Raw genomic sequence first — 21,273 nt, 5'->3', positions numbered from 1 at the left:
AGCTAATCTTAGGCCTAATTTTCTCACTCTCCTAAAGCACTAGTTCTGTATTTTGTTTATGAAAGCTCCAGTCCTTTCCAGAAACTTGACCTGATGAATTCTGGTTTTGTTTACTTTGGGTTCAGAGAAAATTGCTTTTGGATGCCTGTTTTTGCCAGATTGAAGAGCACCATCCCATAGGAGTGCTGGAGCTGTGTCAGTATGGAATCCTTATAGTTAAGTCCCGCCCTCATCCCTTCCCTGAGTACCCGCTCTCCACCATGACATTGAGCACCAGAATTGTGCAAGTGTACCAGTTTGCAATAGCACTATGTGCATTTCAAATTAAACTTTTCATCTCACTGTTTCCATTTAACGTTTCTTTTTGTAGTGTGTGGGAAAGCAGTCCTTCCAGGGTTACTTATGATGTCTCCTCCTCCCCTCTGTCCCCTTCCCCGTAACCCTACTCTGCAGATCACAGTCAGTCTAGCACAGGGCTATGAACGAACTCCTTCCTCTCCTAAGCCTCGGTTCAAGAGCTATGCCTACACTCAGGCTGCTTATGTCGCCACCTCTGACCCCACACGGAGCCCACTTCCTTCACAGGTCTGTCAACATTTACTCTCTGTTCTACAAACCAAAGAACTTCCTCCTCGAGGATAACCTGACATGGCTTTCATTTGAATTTTGCAGTGCCTTTTTTCTCCTTCGTCAGGAGCAGTTTCATTATTCCCAGTTGTATTAGATGTTCTCACATGATGCTGTTTCGTTATTGTGATTTCCCTAGGTTTAACATGGGTTGATTCTTCATGAATGGGGATTCTTAGAATAGTGGTGTGTGCTTTCATTATATAATTTACCTGTAAGGTTCTCTTTTATAAAGCCTACCAATAGTTATACGAAAACATCATTAAAGGTTTAAATATGTAATTTTTATTTTTTATTTTTTTTTTAAAGATTTTATTTATTTATTTGAGAGAGAGAGAATGAGAGACAGAGAGCATGAGAGGGAGGAGGGTCAGAGGGAGAAGCAGACTCCCTGCCGAGCAGGGAGCCCGATGCGGGACTCGATCCCGGGACTCCAGGATCATGACCTGAGCCGAAGGCAGTCGCTTAACCAACTGAGCCACCCAGGCGCCCTTAAATATGTAATTTTTAAAAGAATGGGAAAATGGATGAAATTCACTGGTCACACTACTTGGCGAGATTTTTCTAGATACCTGATACCTAAAGGAAACATACACTTTATATAGATGTTCTTATTATATTTTCATTCTATAAAATATATTTATACTCTATTTAAGAAAAATATAACTACAGGGCCACCTGGGTGGCTCAGTCGGTTAAGGGTCTGACTCTTGATGTCAGCTCAGGTAATGATCTCAGAGTTGTGAGACTGAGCCCCACATCCGGCTCTGTGCTGGGCATGGAGACTGCTTAAGATTCTCTTTTGCCCTCTTCCTCTGCCCCTCCTCCCCCCCAAAAATGAAAGGAAAATATAACTATAAGCTTTTTCATATGATACATTTTAATTTGGCTAATTTAAACATGTATATAACATGCTCTGTACTATTTGTACAAGAAAGTCTGTCACTCCCGCACCAGTCAGATTCTATGCACCATTTCGTACTTTCCGCATAAAGAGTCTTCTCAGTGGAATTTTCCATTATTGCGGTATTGCAGGAAACCTAAAAATACAAGAAATTACAGCCTGGTTTATGTTAGAGCGTGGAAATGAAATGTGCTTGATTTGTGAGATTTGCTAGAATTTCTTTTTAGAAGAAAACTATTTTGTTTAGTAGAGCAATTTGAAAGTTCTTAAGGAAGTGACTTTTGTCAGAACTACATTATGAATGGGAATTTAGAAATTTTAGACCTGATCCTATATGGTGAAAAAAGTGTACATGTTTAGAGGCTCACTGATTTTTTACAATAGTGGTTGTATTTAATTAGTGATTATTTTGCACAGTTGATTTATACATAAGGCTGAAAATTCTTAGCACTCACTGATTCCCCTGGGGAAGCATATTTCAGGGCATACTTAATGCCCTCTATCCTTGGCTAGCTTTCTGGCAAAGCTGAACAAAGGAGACTGGGTGAGAACATTTGTGTGACTCAGCCTCATCTTCATTTAAATTCCCATATCCATGTTTTTACAAAGGTTCGTTGTATAATCTTGAACAAGAAACTTAATCAGTTTTCTCATTATCAGTAAATAGAAATAGTTGGGCCACTCATTACTGAGTGTTGCTCTATGCCAAGTGTGCACATTATATGAACTAAGGAAATCCTTATAACAACTTCGGAGAGGTGGGAGATGCTATTTTTATCCACATTTGAAGTTTCCTCTTTCTGCCCTTCTCTTTCTCTTCTTCCTCCTCCCTCGCACCCTCCTGACTGCCTGACTGTCTGGACTCTTTTCATCACCATCCTCCCATTGAAACCTCCAAGTCTTAAAGAATAGGGGTGCATCCTAAAATAAAGGAGCATAAGTCAAGACAAGGAGATGAGTTCTTTTTCCCCCTCATTATCACTTTATTGAGCTGCCTTTTCCAGAAGTTTTTCTCCAATGCCTCTTCTGGTGGCACATTTTTACCTCATTACCAACCCCATTAAGGCATTGCTCAGTTATGACTCCTTAATGAAGTAATTATAAGTGGACTTAATTTTGCTAGACTCTATTTGTTTATTCTACCTTTGTATAAATACTACAAAATATATAATGTGTCATAAAATAAAAATATTCAGCAAATTCACTTACCTGTTTTATTTAGCATAAGCCATTGAAATAAACCTGATGGTGTCCTTTAGAAAAGAAGAAGCATGAATTACAATTGATGAGGAATGATATATTCTGCCTGTTTCTAAAGGAAGCACATCAGAAGATGATGTTACATGTAGTTAGTTTGATAAGTTTATGTCTTAACGATATACTAAGAAAAATTTTTTCTGAAGCGTTTCACAGAGGGGCTGAACCTATACTGCCCCCTACAGGTTGTATCTGATCCACTTCAAATGAACTCAAGACAGACCACACTGGACTCCATTAGAGAGTTTCATTCAAGTGGTTTACTTGGTGGTCTGCAAAGGGGGTGAAGTTTTCCATAATAGGAAAGCAAGCTACGTGGGTGCCTGTCCACTATGGAAAGCAGAAATTCTGTGAATTACTTAAAAGTTCCCAATATATCGGGGTGCCTGGGTGGCTCAGTTAGTTAAGCGACTGCCTTCGGTTCGGATCATGATCCCGGGATCCTGGGATCGAGTCCCACATCAGGCTTCCCTTGCTCTGTGGGGAGCCTGATTCTCCCTCTCCCTCTGCCTGCCACTCTCCCTGTTTGTGCTCTCTCTCTCTGTCAAATAAATAAATAAAATATATTTTTTTAAAAGTTCCCAATATATTAGAATCATCAGTTATCCCCATCTGTCCTAAACTTGAAAAATCCGATTTATACTCTTTGCAGTTTGAAAATCTATTGGGGTGAAGCAGTCGACCTACCTCAGGATCCCTGTTTATAAATGAGTTTTTCTCATAATTTGCCAAGAAGAAATACTATCTGGTGTGAACCTCTGGCTTTCTCTCATTGTATATCACTTTACTGCCATCCATCCTTGGATGGAGGACATTTTTTTTTATGGTTTTACTTAATTCCTATTTTTATGACTTTGATCATGCCTCTCATTCTACTCCTAATTTTATATCAAAAATACTCAGTATCTTTTTCACTTTCAGTTTTTGTTTCTTTCCTGGAGCCTAACCCTGCTTAAAACTCCTCTAGTGTATGTCACCTCTTCTGAAACACATCAATCCACTTTATCTTGTTAATATACTGTTATGTGACTCTTTCATTTATCACCTTCTGTAGAATAGTCTATGCTTTATTTATTCATTTATTTAGTCCACAAATAATTATACTTCATCACCAAATCCAATGTCATCTTTTCAGCTTTCAGGCTTTCCATCATAATTGAAATAACTTTTCTCTTAGCTTCTAGACTCATTAGCTTCTTCTCCATCTCTGTTCTGTATCTCTTTTACTATCTGGCTTTCTTCTCTTCTAACTCCCTTTGCATAAGAACTTCATGAAAGATCCCTTGAGCCATGTATTATAGTCTCCCTGTTATCAATATGATTTAAACTCCTGGCTTCAAGCTGTATTCGGATGACCGTTGTGATCTGTGTTTTTACCCACTTTCAGTGTCTTTTAAGTTACAGCCACATTTCCAACTCATTTTCAACTCTTTGGCATGTATCGATACCTAGATGTCCACTGATTTCTTAAACCTGGTATGTCCTGAAGGAAACTTTGTTTCATTGCTCACAAACCCATTTCTTGTCCCTTTTTGTTATGTAAGTGAGAATATTACTCAGCAGTCATTGATACTTAAATATGTGACATCATACTCTTTGGTCTCTTTATTGATCTGGTATTCATTAATGAGACATGCAAAGTCATTTCCTTCTTTACAAAATTACTCCATTAAGCTATGTCCCTGATGTTATGTCCTCTGATTTAGGCCCTCAATACATGTCTTCTGGATTACAGAAATACCTTTTCAATCAATGTCACTATCTTTATCTTAGTCCCCTCTAAATCAGATTAAATTTCCATATTAACAACTTTAACAATATCATTCACAAAACTTTCTTCACTTCCTTTTGCCTTTATAACAGGTCCACTCTCTTAAATTTCATCAAGAAGCTCCATGATCTATTATCTATTTATATTTTCATGTTTATTTCACAGTAGTCTATTTCATGTTTTCTTTACTCCAACCAAATTAAATCACTTGCTGTCTTCCATAAGTGCCAAACAATTTCCTATCTTAGCTTTTTTTGGTTCTCTCAGCCTAGAGTGACTTTTGTCTCCTTTCACATTGGGTAGTTTAATCAAAATTTCAAAGCCTAACCAATAAGTGGCAGAGCCTGGATTCATGTTTGGATTTATCTAACCCCAAGTTATTGTTCTTCATACTAACACTGAATTCTCTCTCTCTCTCTCTCTCTACACACACACACACACACACACACACGGGATTACTCACACATAGAGTAGTATTCATTTATGTAATCATTTTTTAAAAGTTTTTATTTATTTATTTGAGAGAGAGAGAGAGCAGGAGCAGAGGGGAGGAGCAGAGGGAGAGGGAGAAGCAGACTCTCCACTGAGCAGGGAGCCCGATGTGGGGTTCAATCCCAGGACCTCAAGATCATGACCTGAGGCAAAGGCAGATGCCTAACTGACTGAGCCACCCAGGTGCCCCTGTAATCATTTAATACTTAATTTTTAATCACCTACTATGTGCCAGGTATTATTATATGATATTGCAATCAATATCATATAATAATTGGTTCCACCAATTGGTGCACCAATAAACAAACTTACAAAATAATTTGTGCCCTAATGGAGAGCATAGGCTTATGGGAGAGTCAAAATATGAATAAGATAAACATTATGAATAAGTGAAAGAATATTTCAGATAATATGCTAGTAATATGTATAAAGTAAAGCAAAATTCAGTAGTAATTACAACAGTTAGTGGTAAAAAGAAAAAAAATAAAAGAGGAAAGTAGAATATGCAGTATGTGACAGCTGGAGTAGTCAGAAAAAGTAAATTTTGAGTAAAGACTGAAAAGAGGTATGGGTCTCTGGAGAAGACCAACCTCTGAGGAGGAAGCATAGATGGTACAAAAGCCCTGAGCTGTGGGGATACTTGGACTACTCAAGGAAAGATAGGAGGGAGGGCACAGTGCTGGGAGATGTTGCTGAGCTGTAACGATAGACCAGATCACATAAGACCTGGTAAGTAATGGTGAGGACTTTGGTTTTTATTACCAATGAGATGGAAGGCTATTGGAGGAGTGATATAAACTCGTATTATTTCAACATGGCTGCTATGTGGGGAATAGACTAAAGGGAGCAAGGGTGAACCAAGGAAACGAGTTAGATTGCTATTGCAATAATCCACTCAGCATATGAGAGAGAGTTGGATCTGGATTCTTTTTCTTTTTCCCTCCATTAAAATTTTTTTTTAACATAAACTTTACTACCTACAATGTTTTTAAGTGTACAGTTCTGTGGTTTTAAGTACATTCATAACATTGTACATCCATCACCACCACCATCTGTCTCCAGAACTCTTTTCATCTGGCAAAATGGAAACTCACTTTCCATTAAGCAATAACTCCCTATGACTTTTTCTCTCTAACCCCTGGTGACACTACCATTCTCTTGTTTCTATGAGTTTGGCATTACTTTGTTTTTATTTTTGTGTCTTAGATTTTATCTATAAAGAGATTATGCAATATTTGTCTTTCTGTATCTGACTTATTTCACTTAACATAATGTCCTTCAGGTTCATCCATTGTTGTCACAGGTGGCAGAATTTTTTCAAAATAATTATTTATTTTAGAGAGAGTGTGAGAATGTGGGGGAGGGGTAGAGGGAGAGGGAGAGAGAGAATCTCAAGCAGACTCCTTCTGAGCGTGGAGCTCAATTTCCTGACCCTGAGATCATCACCTGAGCCAAAATCAAGAGTTAGACCCTTAATGGACTGAGCCACCCAGGCACACCACAGATGACAGAATTTTATTCCTTTTTAAGGCTGAATAATATTCCACTGTGTATATATACACCTTTTTCCATTCATCTGTTGATGGATGTTTAGATGGTTTCCATATCTTGGCTCTTGTGAGTAATGGTGCAATGAACATAGGAGTGCAGATATGTCTTTGAGATACTGTTTTCATTTTCTTCAGATATATACCCAGAAGTGGGATTGCTGGGTCATATGGTAGTTCTATTTTTTTTTTTTTAATTTTTGAGGAAACTCCACACTTTTTTTTTATGATGATTCTATCAATGAGCATGATGCATCGTAGTTGAATTCTAGATAATGTTTTGGACAACCTACAGGATTTGCTCATGCAATGTAGAACACATTTTGTTGTATTCTTAGACAATATTTGTGTTATTAAAAAAACTAAAGGGGATAGATAAAATTTCTAAGAGGCATTAAGCATTAATCATAAGTAAACTAGTAGTTTATGAAACCCATGTGTTAAATTTAACTGATGAGTTGAGTACCAGATGTATGAAATTGTTGAATCACTATATTGTACACCTGAAAGTAATATAGCACTTTAAGTAACTAGAATTAAAATAAAAACATAAAAAGCCAAAAATGATAATAAATTTTTAAAAAATTAGCTTCGATAAGGAAGACGTAGGTAACAATGTGTATTAATTATAGATAGTAACTTAACCTATTACACATGGTAAAAATAGAGAATAAATAATGGAATACATGAGTGTAACTAGTGAATAGAAAGAAATGAAAAGACCAAATCATAAGGTATGATCAATCATGTCACCTACATCATTCCTAAATTGGGTACCTACTGATAATACTCGGTATGGTCTCATTATGGTCTCCCAAGTGTACTACATAAAAAATGCAAATAATTCCCATAGCTCTTTTGCAGACTAATGAGCTACAGCTATGGGCTAGGTATGCTTGTCCCTGTATCTCTCTAGTAAAGCAAGTATATGTGGTGGCCTTAGGCACCTTCTGTCTATTGTACCCCTCCCTCAGATGTCACCTCTGGTTCTGCCCACTGCACCATGATCCAGAAAGATGGACAGAGCAAAATATATGAACATTGCACAAGCTGAGATTTAAATAGTGTGGTCCTTCACACTGTTTGGCCTTATCCTAATTGCATTACCTGCCCCCCATTTCTTTCTTTTTGCTTCTTGCTATATGCTTTAAAATTATTTAATAAATGATGGGATTTGAACATAACAGCTTGGTCAGTGAGCCTTTCTGTTTCATGATCTCTGGGATGGCATACCTGGGAGCAGAATTGGAGACCACCATTGCATCAAGATCATGCTGCACATGACATAGTGGGTATGAGTTATGAAAGAATTCAAAGAACCAAGAATTAGTGCAAGGTTTTGACTTAAGCAGTTGGAAGAAAGGAGTTGCCACCAACTGAGATAGGATAATATATAGGAGGAACGGTTTGGGGAGTAAGGTTAGAAGCTCACTTTTGAACATGTTAATCATTACTTATTTTTTAATTTTTAAAATTTGAGGTATAACTGACATACAGCATTGTATTAGTTTTACATGTACAACATAATGATTTGATTCAATATTTATATATATTGCAGAATGATTATAAGTCTAATTAACATCTGTCACCATACATAATTACAGAATTTTTCCTGCGATGAGAACTTTTAAGATTTATTCTCTTAACAACTTTCAAATATGCAATACAGTATTATTAACTATAGTACCCATGCTGTACATTATATCCCCATGACTTATTTATTCTCTAATTGGACATTTGTACCTTTTGACCCCCTTCACCCATTTTGCCCGCGCCCACCCCTTGCCTTTGGCAACCACCAATGTGTTCTCTGTCAATTTGTGTGTGTGTGTATGTGTGTGTGTGTTTTAAGAGTCCATATATAAGTGAGATCATACAGTATTTGTCTTTGTTTGACTTACTTCACTTAGCACAATAGCCTCTAGGTCCGTCCATATAGTCGCAAATGGCAAGATCTCATTCTTTTTTTATAGCTGAATAATATTCCATTGTATTTATATATACTACATTTTTTTATCCATTCATCCATCTATGGACATTTAAGTTGTTTCCATATCTTGGCTGTTACAAATAAAGCTACAGTGATGGGGTACATATATCTTTGTGACTTAGGGTTTTTATTTTCTTCCGGTAAATACCCAGAAGTGTGATTACTTGATCATATTGTTTTATTTTTAATATTTTGAGCAACTTCCATTCTGTTTTCCATAGTGGCTGCATTAACTGACATTCCCACCAACAATGCATGAGGGTTACCTTTTCCCCACATCCTCACCAGCACTTGTTATCTCTTGTCTTTTAGTTAATAGCCATTCTAACAGGTGTGAGGTGATAGCTCATTGCTTTGATATACATTTCCCTGATGATTAGTGATGTTGAGCATTTTTCCATGTGTCTGTTGGCCATCTGTATGGCTTCTTTGACAGGATATCTATTCAGATCTTCTGCCCATTTTTAAACCTAATTGTTTATTATTTGTTGGTTTTTTTTTTTTTTTTTGCTATTGAGTTGCATGAGTTCTTTATATATTTTGGATATTAATCCCTTATTGGACATATGATGTGCAAATATTTTCTCCCATATGGTAGGTTTCCTTTACTGTGCAGAATCTTTTCAGTTTGATGTAGTCCCAGTTATTTATTTTTGCTTTTACTGACTTTGCTTTTAGAGTCAGAATCAAAAAATCATCACAAAGACCAATGTCAAGGAGCTTACTGACTCTGTTTTCTTCTAGGAATTATATGGTTTCAGGTCTTATCTTCAAGTCTTTAATCCATTTTGAGTTAACTTTTGTGTCTGGTGCAAGATGGTGATCCAGTTTCATTCTTTTGCATGTGGCTCTTCAGTTTTCTCAACACCATTTATTGAAAAGACTGTCTTTTCCCCAGTGTATATTCTTAACTACTTTGTCTTAAATTGTTCATGTGTACATGGCTTTATTTCTGGGGCCTCTATTCTGTCGATTGATTTGTGTGTCTGTTTTATGTCAGCACCATACTGTTTTGATTACTATAGCATTGTAATAGAGTGTGAAATCAGGGAGTATCATGCCTATAGTTTTATTCTTCTTTCTTAAGATTGCTTTGGCTATTAAGGTTTTTTTGTGATTCTGTACAAATTTCAGAAGTGTTCTAGTCTGTGAAAAATGCCATTGGAACTGAGATACAGATTACATTGAATCTGTAGATTGTGTTGGGTAGTATGGACATTTTAACAATATTAATTCATCCAGCCCATGAACATGGAATATATTTGCATTTATTTGTGTCCTCTTTAGTTTCTTTCATCGATGTCTTATAGTTTTTAGTATACAGGTCTTTCATCTCCTTGGTTAAATTTATTCCTTGTTAGTTTATTCTTTTTGATGTGATTGTAAATGGGATTCTTTTCTTGATTTTTCTTTCTAATAGTTATTAGTATATAGAAACACAATGGATTTCTGTATGATTTTATATCCTGCAACTTTACTGAATTTATTAGTTCTAACAGTTTTTTGATTTTTTTTTTTTTTTTGGTGGAGTCTTTAGAATTTTCTGTATATAGTATCATGTCATCTGCAAATAATGACAGTTTTATTTTTTCTTTTCTATTTGAATTTATTTTATATCTTTTACTTCTCTAATTCCTCTGGCTAGGACTTCCAGTACTACAGAGAATAAAAGTGGGGAGAGTGGGCATCCTTGTCTTGTTCCTGACAAGTCAGCTTTTCACCATTGAGTGTGATGTTAGCTGTGGGCTTGTCATAGATGGCCTTTATTATGTTGAGGTATGTTCCCTCGGTGCCCACTTTGTTGAGAGTTATTATCATGAATGGATGTTAATTTTGTCACATGTTTTTTTCTGCATTTTTTGAGATGATCATGGGATTTTTTTTTAAAGATTTTACTTATTTGTTTGTGTGAGAGAAAATGAGAGAGAGAAAGCATGAGAGGGGGGAGGGTCAGAGGGAGAAGCAGACTCCCTGCTGAGCAGGAAGCCCGATGCATGACTTGATCCTGGGACTCCAGGATCATGACCTGAGCCAAAGGCAGATGCTTAACCAACTGAGCCACCCAGGCACCCCAATCATGGGATTTTTATTTTTCCTTTTGTTGCTGTGGTGTATTACACTGAATATGTTAATCTTGAGATGCTCATGAGACTTGAATATACATACATAAATCTGGGTTTCCCAGATCAGAGTTCGGGATAATTTGGAAGTCATTAACAACATAGATAGTATTTAAATCCATTCACCTGGACGAGATCACCTAGGAAAAAAAGTACAGAGAAGTAAGAGATCCCAGTATTTAAAGATGAGAAGGAACCAGCAAAGGGGATAACAAGGATGGACAGAAAGAGGAGAGGAAAAAGGAGAAGGGTGTGGTATTCCAGAAGCCAGGAGAAGAAAGTGTTTCAGGGAGAGGACATTATTTAACAGCATTAAGTATTGCTGATTAGTTCAAATAACATTGGAAATTAACCAGTGAATTGTCAGTGAGATAGGGTCCCTGGGAAGTTCTGATAATATAGCAGTTATCAAAGTGGAATTACTAATAACACCTCCATTCACTCTGAATACTCCTATTTTGGCCAATAAGTTACATGTTCATTCTAGGTAATATTGACACTGATAAGAACGATTCCAGTGGAGTGTGTGGTTTTTGGACGATTTTGCTCGTTGGAGTGGATTCAAGAGAATGAAAGTGAGGGGCTACCTGCATTGAGACCCTTAAAAAACCTACACTGAATAGTTTATGTCTACATGGACAAAAGCATATTTCTCTTGGCGTAACCCATCCTGCTAACTGATAATGAATCTATATATTAGTTTCCTCTTGCTGATGTAACAAATACCCACAAATTTAGTGGCTTACAACAACATGAATTTACTATCTTACAGGGTAGAATTTCAAAATGGGTCTCACTGGGCTAAAATCAAGGTGTTAGTATGACTGCCTTCCTTATGGAGGTTGTAGGGGAGATTCCATTTCCTTGTTTTTTCCAACTTTTAGAGGCTGCCCCCATTCCTTGATTCATGATCCTCTTTTATCTTCAACGATAACAAGGGCAAGGTAAGTCTTTGTCATATCATATCACTCTGACCTACTTTTCTGTCTTCCTCCTCTGCCTTTAAGAACTCATAATTGGGCTCACCTGGATAATCTAGGAAAGTCTACTTATTTTAAGGTCACCTGCTTAGCAAACTTAATTCCATCTGCAACCTTAATTCTTCATTGCCATATAGTATAACATATTCACAGGTTCCAGGGGTTAGCACATGGACATCTTTGGTGGAGAGTGTTTTCTGCCCTCTGCTGTCTAACACCCTGGGATGCAAATCTGAGGAAGGCATCCATTACCTGCAAGCTAACAACAAAACTGGTATCACCGGGCTTTTCCCAGGTGCCCCAAGGGTCAAGTTGTTCCCTTTCTCCTTTGTTGGCTGTGCATGAGCTTCTTCCTTCCTCCAGAAGTATTGTGAAAGCACCCTTAGGCCAAAACAGCATAGAAGAAAAAAGAAACAAAGAAAGAAAAACAATGAAGGACGTACCTATATTTCTGCCTCTAAAGGCCTTATTGATCATTGTTCCTTGCTCAGCTTAGGGCCCAGATGTCCACATTCATTTAATAAATACTTTGACCTACAAACGGTGTCTTCTTCTCTCTAATAGCTCACAGAGTAAAGGAATGAGGCCTTGGAAAGTTACCCATACTTTGCTTATGCTCTTACAATTTTTTTAAGAACAAAAGGGAATCCTACTTGTAGCATTCTTGCAAAAGAGGCACAAACAAAAAAGAGGGCACCTCTCATCTTTTACTAACATTTGCAGTTTTTAAAAGACTTTTGATTATATATCTCATTTGACCAGTACAATGAGCCTGTCGAATGATTTTATTAGACTCATGTTTTAAAGTACAAGAAATTTAAATGGAATAAAGGATTTGGTTAAGCACTGAGTAACTGGCAGAGCTGGGACTCAAGCCAGGTGTCATGACTTCTAGTACAGGTTTGATCTTTGACTATTTCAGACTCCCAGCCACATCAACCAGAGGGTCTGTTCCACTCTAATCATCATCATTCTCCTTAGTCTTTTAATATTTGTAAATACTGAAAAGCATTTGGAAAGAAAAATAAATCATCTTTTTTCCCTCACTGTCTGATGAGCAATAGCTGTCAATTTCCTGGGGGTATTCCTACCAGCAATAGGACAAATAAATAATTATTTAGGCATTTATGAAATAAACAACTGAACATTTCAGATAGAGAAACCAAACATAAAGTATATAGAAACACTATAGAGAATCATCCTCCATATTAAAAAATCTGTGAACATTACAAATGTAATAATTTTATCAAAGACTAAAATTAGCCTTTGTAATAACAAAGGGGAAAACCAGGAAAATCATATTTGAACCATATCTTCAAAATAGTTAAAGTTGAAGTCTGGAAAAACAGAGTTATCGTTAAATATTTTAGATGATAAACATAAAGGTTAGGGTTAGGTGGAGATACAGTGGATCACACTGTATATAGCTAGAAATGACATTTAGATAATCACAAACTAGAAGGAAAAGGAAGCACCCATCATACAAAGTGCTCATGCCCTCAGTGTTTGTGTCTATTTAGACATAATCCATGCTTCTCAGAGCTTCAGCTCTACTCCAGTTCTACAATTTAATCTACCTACTGACAGGCAATTTCCACACATGGATGTCTTACCATAACCTCGACTTTAATATTTTGAAGATGACCTCATCATTGCCCATGAGGCTAGGAGTCTCTTCTGACATCTATTCCTACCCAGGCTTAAACCCATCTAGCCATGTGTGATTCCTTTCTGAACTCCTTCATACCTAATTGGTTCTTCATTTCTTCCCATTTCCACTGCGGATTATTTCTAGCATCCCTTCCTGTCTGTTAGCCTGGATTTCAAGACCTTCTCAGATCTGGTGAACCTTGCCAGTCTCCTCTATGACTTCTCCTTTGTACGCTCCCCCTTACATCTAGATCTTTAGAACGTGCCTTTAAATTATGCTCTTCCATCAGTTTGCTTCCTCCTTCTTCTCCTTGCCTCTTGCTCTTTCCCTCTTTCATGCATACATGCCAGTTTGCACACTCTCACATCTACACTAGCCTTATGCCAAATGGCATGTTTTAGGAGTTGAATGATTGAAGAAAGTAGTGTCATCAAAACTTCTGCATGTCAAATTTTGTTTTAACTTATTCTTACTATAGGATATGCAGAAATATGATTGAAAAATCAACAGGATAAAAGTCAGTTAAAATGAAATGGCACCATGAAATTGCCACTGTGTTTGTGCCACCCTGTGTGTGCGCATGCTCATAAAATTGTAAGTATTTGCAGTTTTCCTTACTCTGAGAGAGACTGAGCATCTTTCCATGTGCATAAGAACCAGTAGGATTTCTATTTCTAGAAAATTTTAATGTTCCCAATTTTTGTCAGTTGGAATAGTGTCTTTCTGATCGGTTTTCAGGAATCACTTATATATTAAATACATTAGCCATTTTCCATGACATGAAATGCAAATAATTTTTACTGTTTGTTACTTGTCTTTTGAATTTATTTGTGGTGTTTTTCTCCATTCAAAATATTACTATTTCATGTTTTTTGGGAATTCTTTTTTTTTTTTAAAGATTTTATTTATTTATTTGAGAGAGAGAATGAGAGAGAGCACATGAGAGGGGGGAGGGCCAGAGGGAGAAGCAGACTCCCCGCCGAGCAGGGAGCCCGATGCGGGACTCGATCCAGGGACTCCAGGATCATGACCTGAGCCGAAGGCAGTCGCTTAACCAACTGAGCCACCCAGGCGCCCGAGAATTTTTTAATCTTGTATTTTACAACTTTTCTGTTGGAAGTAGAGAGGTCATGTTTATAAAGGGCTCTGCTCTCGAAAGGATGCTTTAAACAGATTCTCTCATGGATTCTTCTGGTTCTGTTTTTTAAACTTCAATTCTACTAAAACCGGCACAAGTTGCAAAGTTGAAAACAATTTTAATCTTTTCCCCAGAAGCTGCCCAGCTGTTGAAACCATCTATTGATTAATGCACGTTTATCATGATCTAAATGGATGCCTCTTTTAAGAATGAGGAAGTATTGGGCGCCTGGGTGGCTCAGATGGTTAAGCGTCTGCCTTCAGCTCAGGTCATGATCCCAGGGTCCTGGGATCGAGTCCTGCATCAGGCTCTCTGCTCCTTGGGAGCCTGCTTCTCCCTCTCTCTCTCTCTGTCTCTCATGAATAAATAAATAAAATCTTTAAAAAAAAATTAAAAAAAAAAGAATGAGGAAGTATTTCCTTGAATCTCCCTAGCATATTTTCCTTTACATTTTTTCAGACAGGAGTATGCTACATCCTTGTGTCTAAACCAGTAAGAGGAGACAGAATATACTACCATGATTGGCTTAGAGCTGTCAAAACTCAGCCATCTTGACTCACATACCCAAATGGAACATGGTCATTCCTGAATCTAATTAGATTCTATTAGGAAACAGGGAAGGGAATGGATATTGTATAGGTAGCCAGCTGTTTATGTTAAACTATCTTAGGGCTTGATGGAATTTGTGTCCCAGGCCGGAAATTGCACTCTTACCTGAAAGTAGTTGAGATAAACAGCGACCTGCATTTGATACTCCAAAAGCAGGGAAACATTCATTTGTGAAACCTCAAAATGAAACCACATTTACCCAAAGAAGCATCCAGTTTTTGAGAAGGAAAGTACTAGTTGAGCAAAGAGAAGGGAGCCCGGAGTCTGGCACCAGAGAGACCAAAGTTCCCATTCCAGCTCTGCCAGTTTCCAGCTATGTGGCCTTGAAAAACTTTCTTGCCCTTTCTGGGCCTTATCTCCTCATGTGTTGTTATGGTAATTATATCTAACTCATATTGCTGTTAGGAGGATTAAGTAAGATGAATTATATAAAGACCCTTCCATGGTCCAGGCACATTGTGTCTTCTCAAAAACTGGCACCAATATCATACTTACTACTTTAAGTACATCAGGAGTTAAATGAAATTTTGTGGTCCAACCTGAGGACCTTATTATATTTTATTCAGGTCAATGCGAAGTTACAGCCTAGGTTCTAAACTGATTTATAAACAAACTTTTGAATTGAAACCTGTGTAGAGCTTGGCGACTCTAAGAATTAATATACTGGATAAAGGATTCAAAGGAAAAGGATGTACTTTATAATTCTAAAGATGCTGAGAAATAATCTTGGAACCATGCGAAGTAGAATATAGCAATGCTTCCTTCTAAAACAGAAAAAAAGGCACTTGTAGGTGGTTTTAGTCCCAGTGTTTCTATGTACAGGGGAGTTAGGGGAAGAGGAGATTCTTCACTCTGTCCATGCCATTGGCCCCTCCCAATACAACTTGTCCCTTAGTTGGAACACAGATTGTATGGAAGAATTGGCAGACAGAGGGTGCAAAGCCAGCCAGTGGGGAGCACTCCTTAGATTAAAAGCACTATTGATCTTCTTCGTGGAAGCCTTTATACTTTCTGATGTCACTGAACAAGTGACCTAGAAACAGAATTGTCAGGTTTGAGCTTACCTCTAAAGATCGATGCACTGATGATTTCCAAGTAGAACTTTGAAACTGGGAGGGGTGGGGGACTTTAGAAAGAACATAGGTAATAATATTACTTGGAACAAATACACTCTTACCCTTCATTTTTTTTAATCTATAAAATGGAAAAGGGAGAAAAAAGACCCACATGGCTAAATAACACTATCTGAAATGTTTCTGAATTTTTCAGTATCTGGTATACAAAATTCTTATATTTAGAGTCAGATTTTTGAGTCAGATATTCTAGTATTAATGGTGTAGATTCTATTCATTTACCTAATCAGCATGCATTGAGCATAGACTATGTAGCAGAACTCTTCTAGTTCTTGAGTTTTTCAATGAATAGGATGGAAGTGCTACCTGCTTTCTTGAAGCTTAATTTAAAGATGGGAAAAGAGACTAAAATGTTTTAAAAAATCAAATTAAAAATAACTATAAATTGTTATAAATACTGTGAAGGAAACAAACAAGGCCTGAAATTTTTAAAAATAATGGAAATTTTATAAGGTTAAAGGAGCATCCTGTAGCTCAAAGTATTAGTAGAGCCTTCTCTTGAGCTGAAAACAGGAGGGTGAGAGGAAGCTGATCTGGTTCAAACTCTAGCCCTACTATTGTAATAACTTTCTGTGGGACCTGAATATATCACTTTTCTCTCTATGACTCAGTTTTCTCATCTCTAAAATGGAGTTAATTTCTACTTCATATGGTGGCTGAAATAATTAACACATAGCTCATATTTAAAAAAAGCCTTCACTCACCTTCTCACTGAATAAGCACTAAATAAGTGCTTAAGGGTGAAGAAATTCATATATTAATGCAGGTGAAATTCTTGAATTTTGCATTATAATTAAAAGTCATGATAGAAGCTGAAAAATAAACTAAATCCAAAAGTGTAGAATGAAATTCCCATTTTTACCTTTGGCAAGGATACTCACAGTTTCTGGAAAAAAATGAAAGATAGTTTAACCAGCCATGCTGGAAATGGACTTTTCCCATCTGTCTCTTGATTACCAGAGATAGCTCTGTAGGTGCAGCTGTAAAGGATAGAAAAGTGGAGTCAATTTCTGCAAAAAAAAAAAAGGGGGGGGGATATCTGAATGTCCCCCATTTACTTCATGTTTATCACATTTTATGGGGCTTGGTGGTTTTATGAAGGTGGAAAGAATTATTGCATGGAATTGAGTTAATCTGTTTGGGTAACAGTCTTTAAAAAGGCCAGGTGGCTTATTTGTAATCAGTTATAAAGTGGATCTTTTCGTAGACCTGGTGTAGTACGTCTTGTTTAACTTATTTTTGGCCTCTTCAGGAATATTAATATCAAACATTTATTTTAATACATTTTTACAAATAAAACATATCTTTGAGGAAGCATGATGTCATAAGTGTGTTAAAATTTTGATTCATCTTCTTACTTGCTGTGTGATACAGATGTTTGTCTCTTAACTCCCCTGTGTAATATAGTCATGCTTATCTTATTCACCAGTTATTGCCATGTAGCAAGTCACTTCAAAATTTAAGAGCTTACAAAAATAACAGTCATTTTTGCCATGATGTCTCGTGATTCTGTGAGTTAACTGGGCCTGGGGCTTCTCATGCTGTTGAAATAAGACAGTAACAAAGGCTGGAGTCATTGCTAAGGCTTCTTCACTCCTATGTCCGGTGGGTAGTGCTGGAACTTCATCCAGGGCCATTGGCCGGAATACCTACATGTGGCCTCTCCAGGTGTATTTGTGGCCTTTCATAGAATGTTGCCTGAGTTCCAAGAGCAAGTGATCTATTTGAGAGAGAGAGAATGAGAGACAGAGACCATGAGAGGGAGGAAGGTCAGAGGGAGAAGCAGACTCCCTGCCGAGCAGGGAGCCCGATGCGGGACTCGATCCTGGGACTCCAGGATCATGACCTGAGCCGAAGGCAGTCGCTTAACCAACTGAGCCACCCAGGCGCCCAAGAGCAAGTGATCTAAAGAGCACCACATGGAAGCTGTAGCATCCTTTGTGTCTTGGAAGTCACATAGTGTAATTTGCTCTGGGATCACAGGTCCACCCATATTCAAGGGGACAGGAAATAAATCGAACTCATGACGGAGAAGTATCACTGTTATTTATTTATTTATTTGAGAGAGAGAAGGGAGGGTGGGTGTGTGGGAGGGGGGGAGAGGAGCAGAGGGAGAGAGAAACTTAAACAGACTCTGCACTGCATGTGGAGCCTGACCTGGAGCTCGATCTCAAGACCCTGAGATCAGGGCCTGAGCCGAAACCAAGAGTCATTCACCTAACTGACTGTACCACCCAGGTTGCCCCATCACTGTTATAGTTTTAAGAGTATGTAGGGTGAAAGCTTTTGTTGTATCCATCTTGAAAAATACTGTCTGCCACAATTTATGAAATTCTTATGTGGAATAGTGATCAATTGTGAAAAGTAGCCAGCATGGTGCCTAACAGGTGTTCAGGAATGAGTATACTCAATTTACTGGTGTCTGTGCTTGTTTTAAGTAGACTTGAACAGATCTTCAGATATCCAGGTTCCTGATTAACTCAGAAGGTTGAGAGTGTCTTGCCCCTAAGTGTCACAGAGTAAATTCTGCAATGGTGATCAATTGCTTTCCAACCCAAGTGAAATTTCAAACACTGGATCTAGGACCTGGTATCCTGAAATCTATTCAGTATGATTTATATCATAGGATTAAAAGTATTTTTTCCTTTCTCTTTATTTTTTTAAAATTTTATTATGTTAATCACCATACATTACATCATTAGTTTTTGATGTAGTGTTCCATGATTCATTGTTTACATATAACACCCAGTGCTCCATTCAATATGTGCCCTCCTTAATACCCATCACCAGGCTAACCCATCCCCCCACCTCCCTCCCCTCTAGAACCCTCAGTTTGTTTCTCAGCGTCCATAGTCTCTGATGGTCCGTCTCCCCCTCCGATTTCCCCCCTTCATTTTTCCCTTCCTACTATCTTCTTCTTCTTTTTTTTTTAAAGATTTTATTTATTTATTTGACAGAGAGATAGAGAGAGAGCACAAGTAGAGAAGCAAGCGGATGGAGAGGGAGAAGCAGGCTCCCTGCAGAGCAGGGAGCCCGATGCGGGACTCGATCCCAGGACCCTGGGATCATGACCTGAGCCGAAGGCAGCCGCTTAACCGACTGAGCCACCCAGGCGCCCCTTCTCTTTTTTTAACATATAATGTATTATTTGTTTCAGAGGTACAGGTCTGTGATTCAACAGTCTTATACAATTCACAGCGCTCACCATAGCACATACCCTCCCCAATGTCTATCACCCAGCCACCTCATCCCTCCCACCCCCCACCACTCCAGCAACCCCCAGTTTCTTTCCTGAGATTAAGAAGTCCTCATATCAGTGAGATCATATGATACATGTCTTTCTCTGACTGACTTATTTCACTCAGCATAATACCCTCCAGATCCATCCATGTCATTGCAAGTGGCAAGATTTCATTCCTTTTGATGGCTACATAATATTCCATTGTATATATATATACCACCTCTTCTTTAGCCATTCATCTGTCGATGGACATCTTGTCTCTTTCCATATTTTGGCTATTGTGGACATTGCTGCTCTAAACATTGGGGTGCAGGTACCCCTTCGGATCACTGCATTTGTATCTTCGGGGTAAATACCTAGTAGTGCAATTGCTGGGTCGTAGGGCAGCTCTATTTTCAACTTTTTGAGGAACCTCCATACAGTTTTCCAGAGTGGCTGCACCAGCTTACATTCCCACCAACAGTGTAAGAGGGTTCCCCTTTCTCCACATCCCGGCCAACATCTGTCGTTTCCTGACTTGTTAATTTTAGCCATTCTGACTGGTGTGAGGTGGTATCTCATTGAGGTTTTGATTTGGATTTCCCTGAGGCCGAGCGATGTTGAGCCCTTTTTCATGTGTCTGTTGGCCATTTGGATGTCTTCTTTGGAAAAATGTCTGCTCATGTCTTCTTCCCATTTCTTGATTGGATTCTTTGTTCTTTGGGTGTTGAGTTTGAGAAGTTCTTTATAGATTTTGGATACTAGCCCTTTATCTGAAATGTCATTTGCAAATATCTTCTCCCATTCTGTCAGTTGTCTTTTGGTTTTGTTGACTGTTTCTTTTGCTGTGCAAAAGCTCTTTATCTTTTTTATTTATTTTTTTCTTATGTTAATCCCCATACATTACATCATTAGTTTTAGATGAAGTGTTCCATGATTCATTGTTTGTGCACAACACCCAGTGCTCCATGCAGAATGTGCCCTCCTCAATACCCACCACCAGGCTAACCCATCCTCCCACCCCCCTCCCCTCTAGAACCCTCAGTTTGTTTTTCAGAGTCTATCGTCTCTCATGGTTCGTCTACCCCTCCGATTTCCCCCACTTCATTCTTCCCCTCCCGCTACCTTCTTCTTCTTCTTTTTTTTTTCTTAACATATATTGCATTATTTGTTTCAGAGGTACAGATCTGAGATTCAACAGTCTTGCACAATTCACAGCGCTTACCAGAGCACACACCCTCCCCAGTGTCCATCACCCAGTCACCCCATCCCTCCCACCCCACCCCCCACTCCAACAACACTCAGTTTGTTTCCTGCGATTAAGAATTCCTCATATCAGTGAGATCATATGATACATGTCTTTCTCTGTTTGACTTATTTCACTCAACATAATACCCTCCAGTTCCATCCACATGGTTGCAAATGGCAAGATCTCATTCCTTTTGATGGCTGCATAATATTTCATTGTATATATATACCACTTCTTCTTTAGCCATTCATCTGTCCATGGACATCTTGGCTCTTTCCACAGTTTGGCTATTGTGGACATTGCTGCTATAAACATCGGGGTGCACGTAGCCCTTCGGATCCCTACTTTTGTATCTTTGGGGTAAATACCCAGTAGTGCAATTGCTGGATCATAGGGTAGCTCTATTTTCAACTTTTTGAGGAACCTCCATACAGTTTTCCAGAGTGGCTGCACCAGCTTGCATTCCCACCAACAGTGTAGGAGGGTTCCCCTTTCTCTGCATCCCCGCCAACATCTGTCATTTCCTGACTTGTTAATTTTAGCCATTCTGACTGGTGTGAGGTGGTATCTCATTGAGGTTTTGAT

The 21,273-nt window shown here is 38.2% G+C and overlaps 1 protein-coding gene across 8 annotated transcripts in view; it reads left to right on the top strand.

The window, feature by feature from the left end:
* Nucleotides 1-21,273, top strand: part of DMD (dystrophin) — a 1,717,438-nt gene that overhangs the window by 136,367 nt on the left and 1,559,798 nt on the right. For 6 of the 8 annotated variants that reach the window (XM_035001266.1, XM_035001277.1, XM_035001256.1 and 3 more), the window contains one exon: nucleotides 454-585. The exons of 1 other annotated variant lie outside the window; for it this stretch is intronic. In XM_035001266.1, the coding sequence (XP_034857157.1) occupies nucleotides 454-585 (132 nt within the window). Of the gene's footprint in view, nucleotides 1-453; nucleotides 586-11,592; nucleotides 11,653-21,273 lie in introns of all 8 variants that reach the window. One more of the 8 variants, XM_035001285.1, reaches the window with a different exon arrangement.

This window comes from Mirounga leonina, unplaced genomic scaffold, assembly GCF_011800145.1.
Source record: "Mirounga leonina isolate KUSES-001 unplaced genomic scaffold, KU_Mleo_1.0 Mir_101595, whole genome shotgun sequence".
Classification (NCBI taxonomy): domain Eukaryota; kingdom Metazoa; phylum Chordata; class Mammalia; order Carnivora; family Phocidae; genus Mirounga; species Mirounga leonina.
Note: the sequence above shows the minus strand (reverse complement) of the source record. Positions and strands in the feature narration are given on the sequence as shown.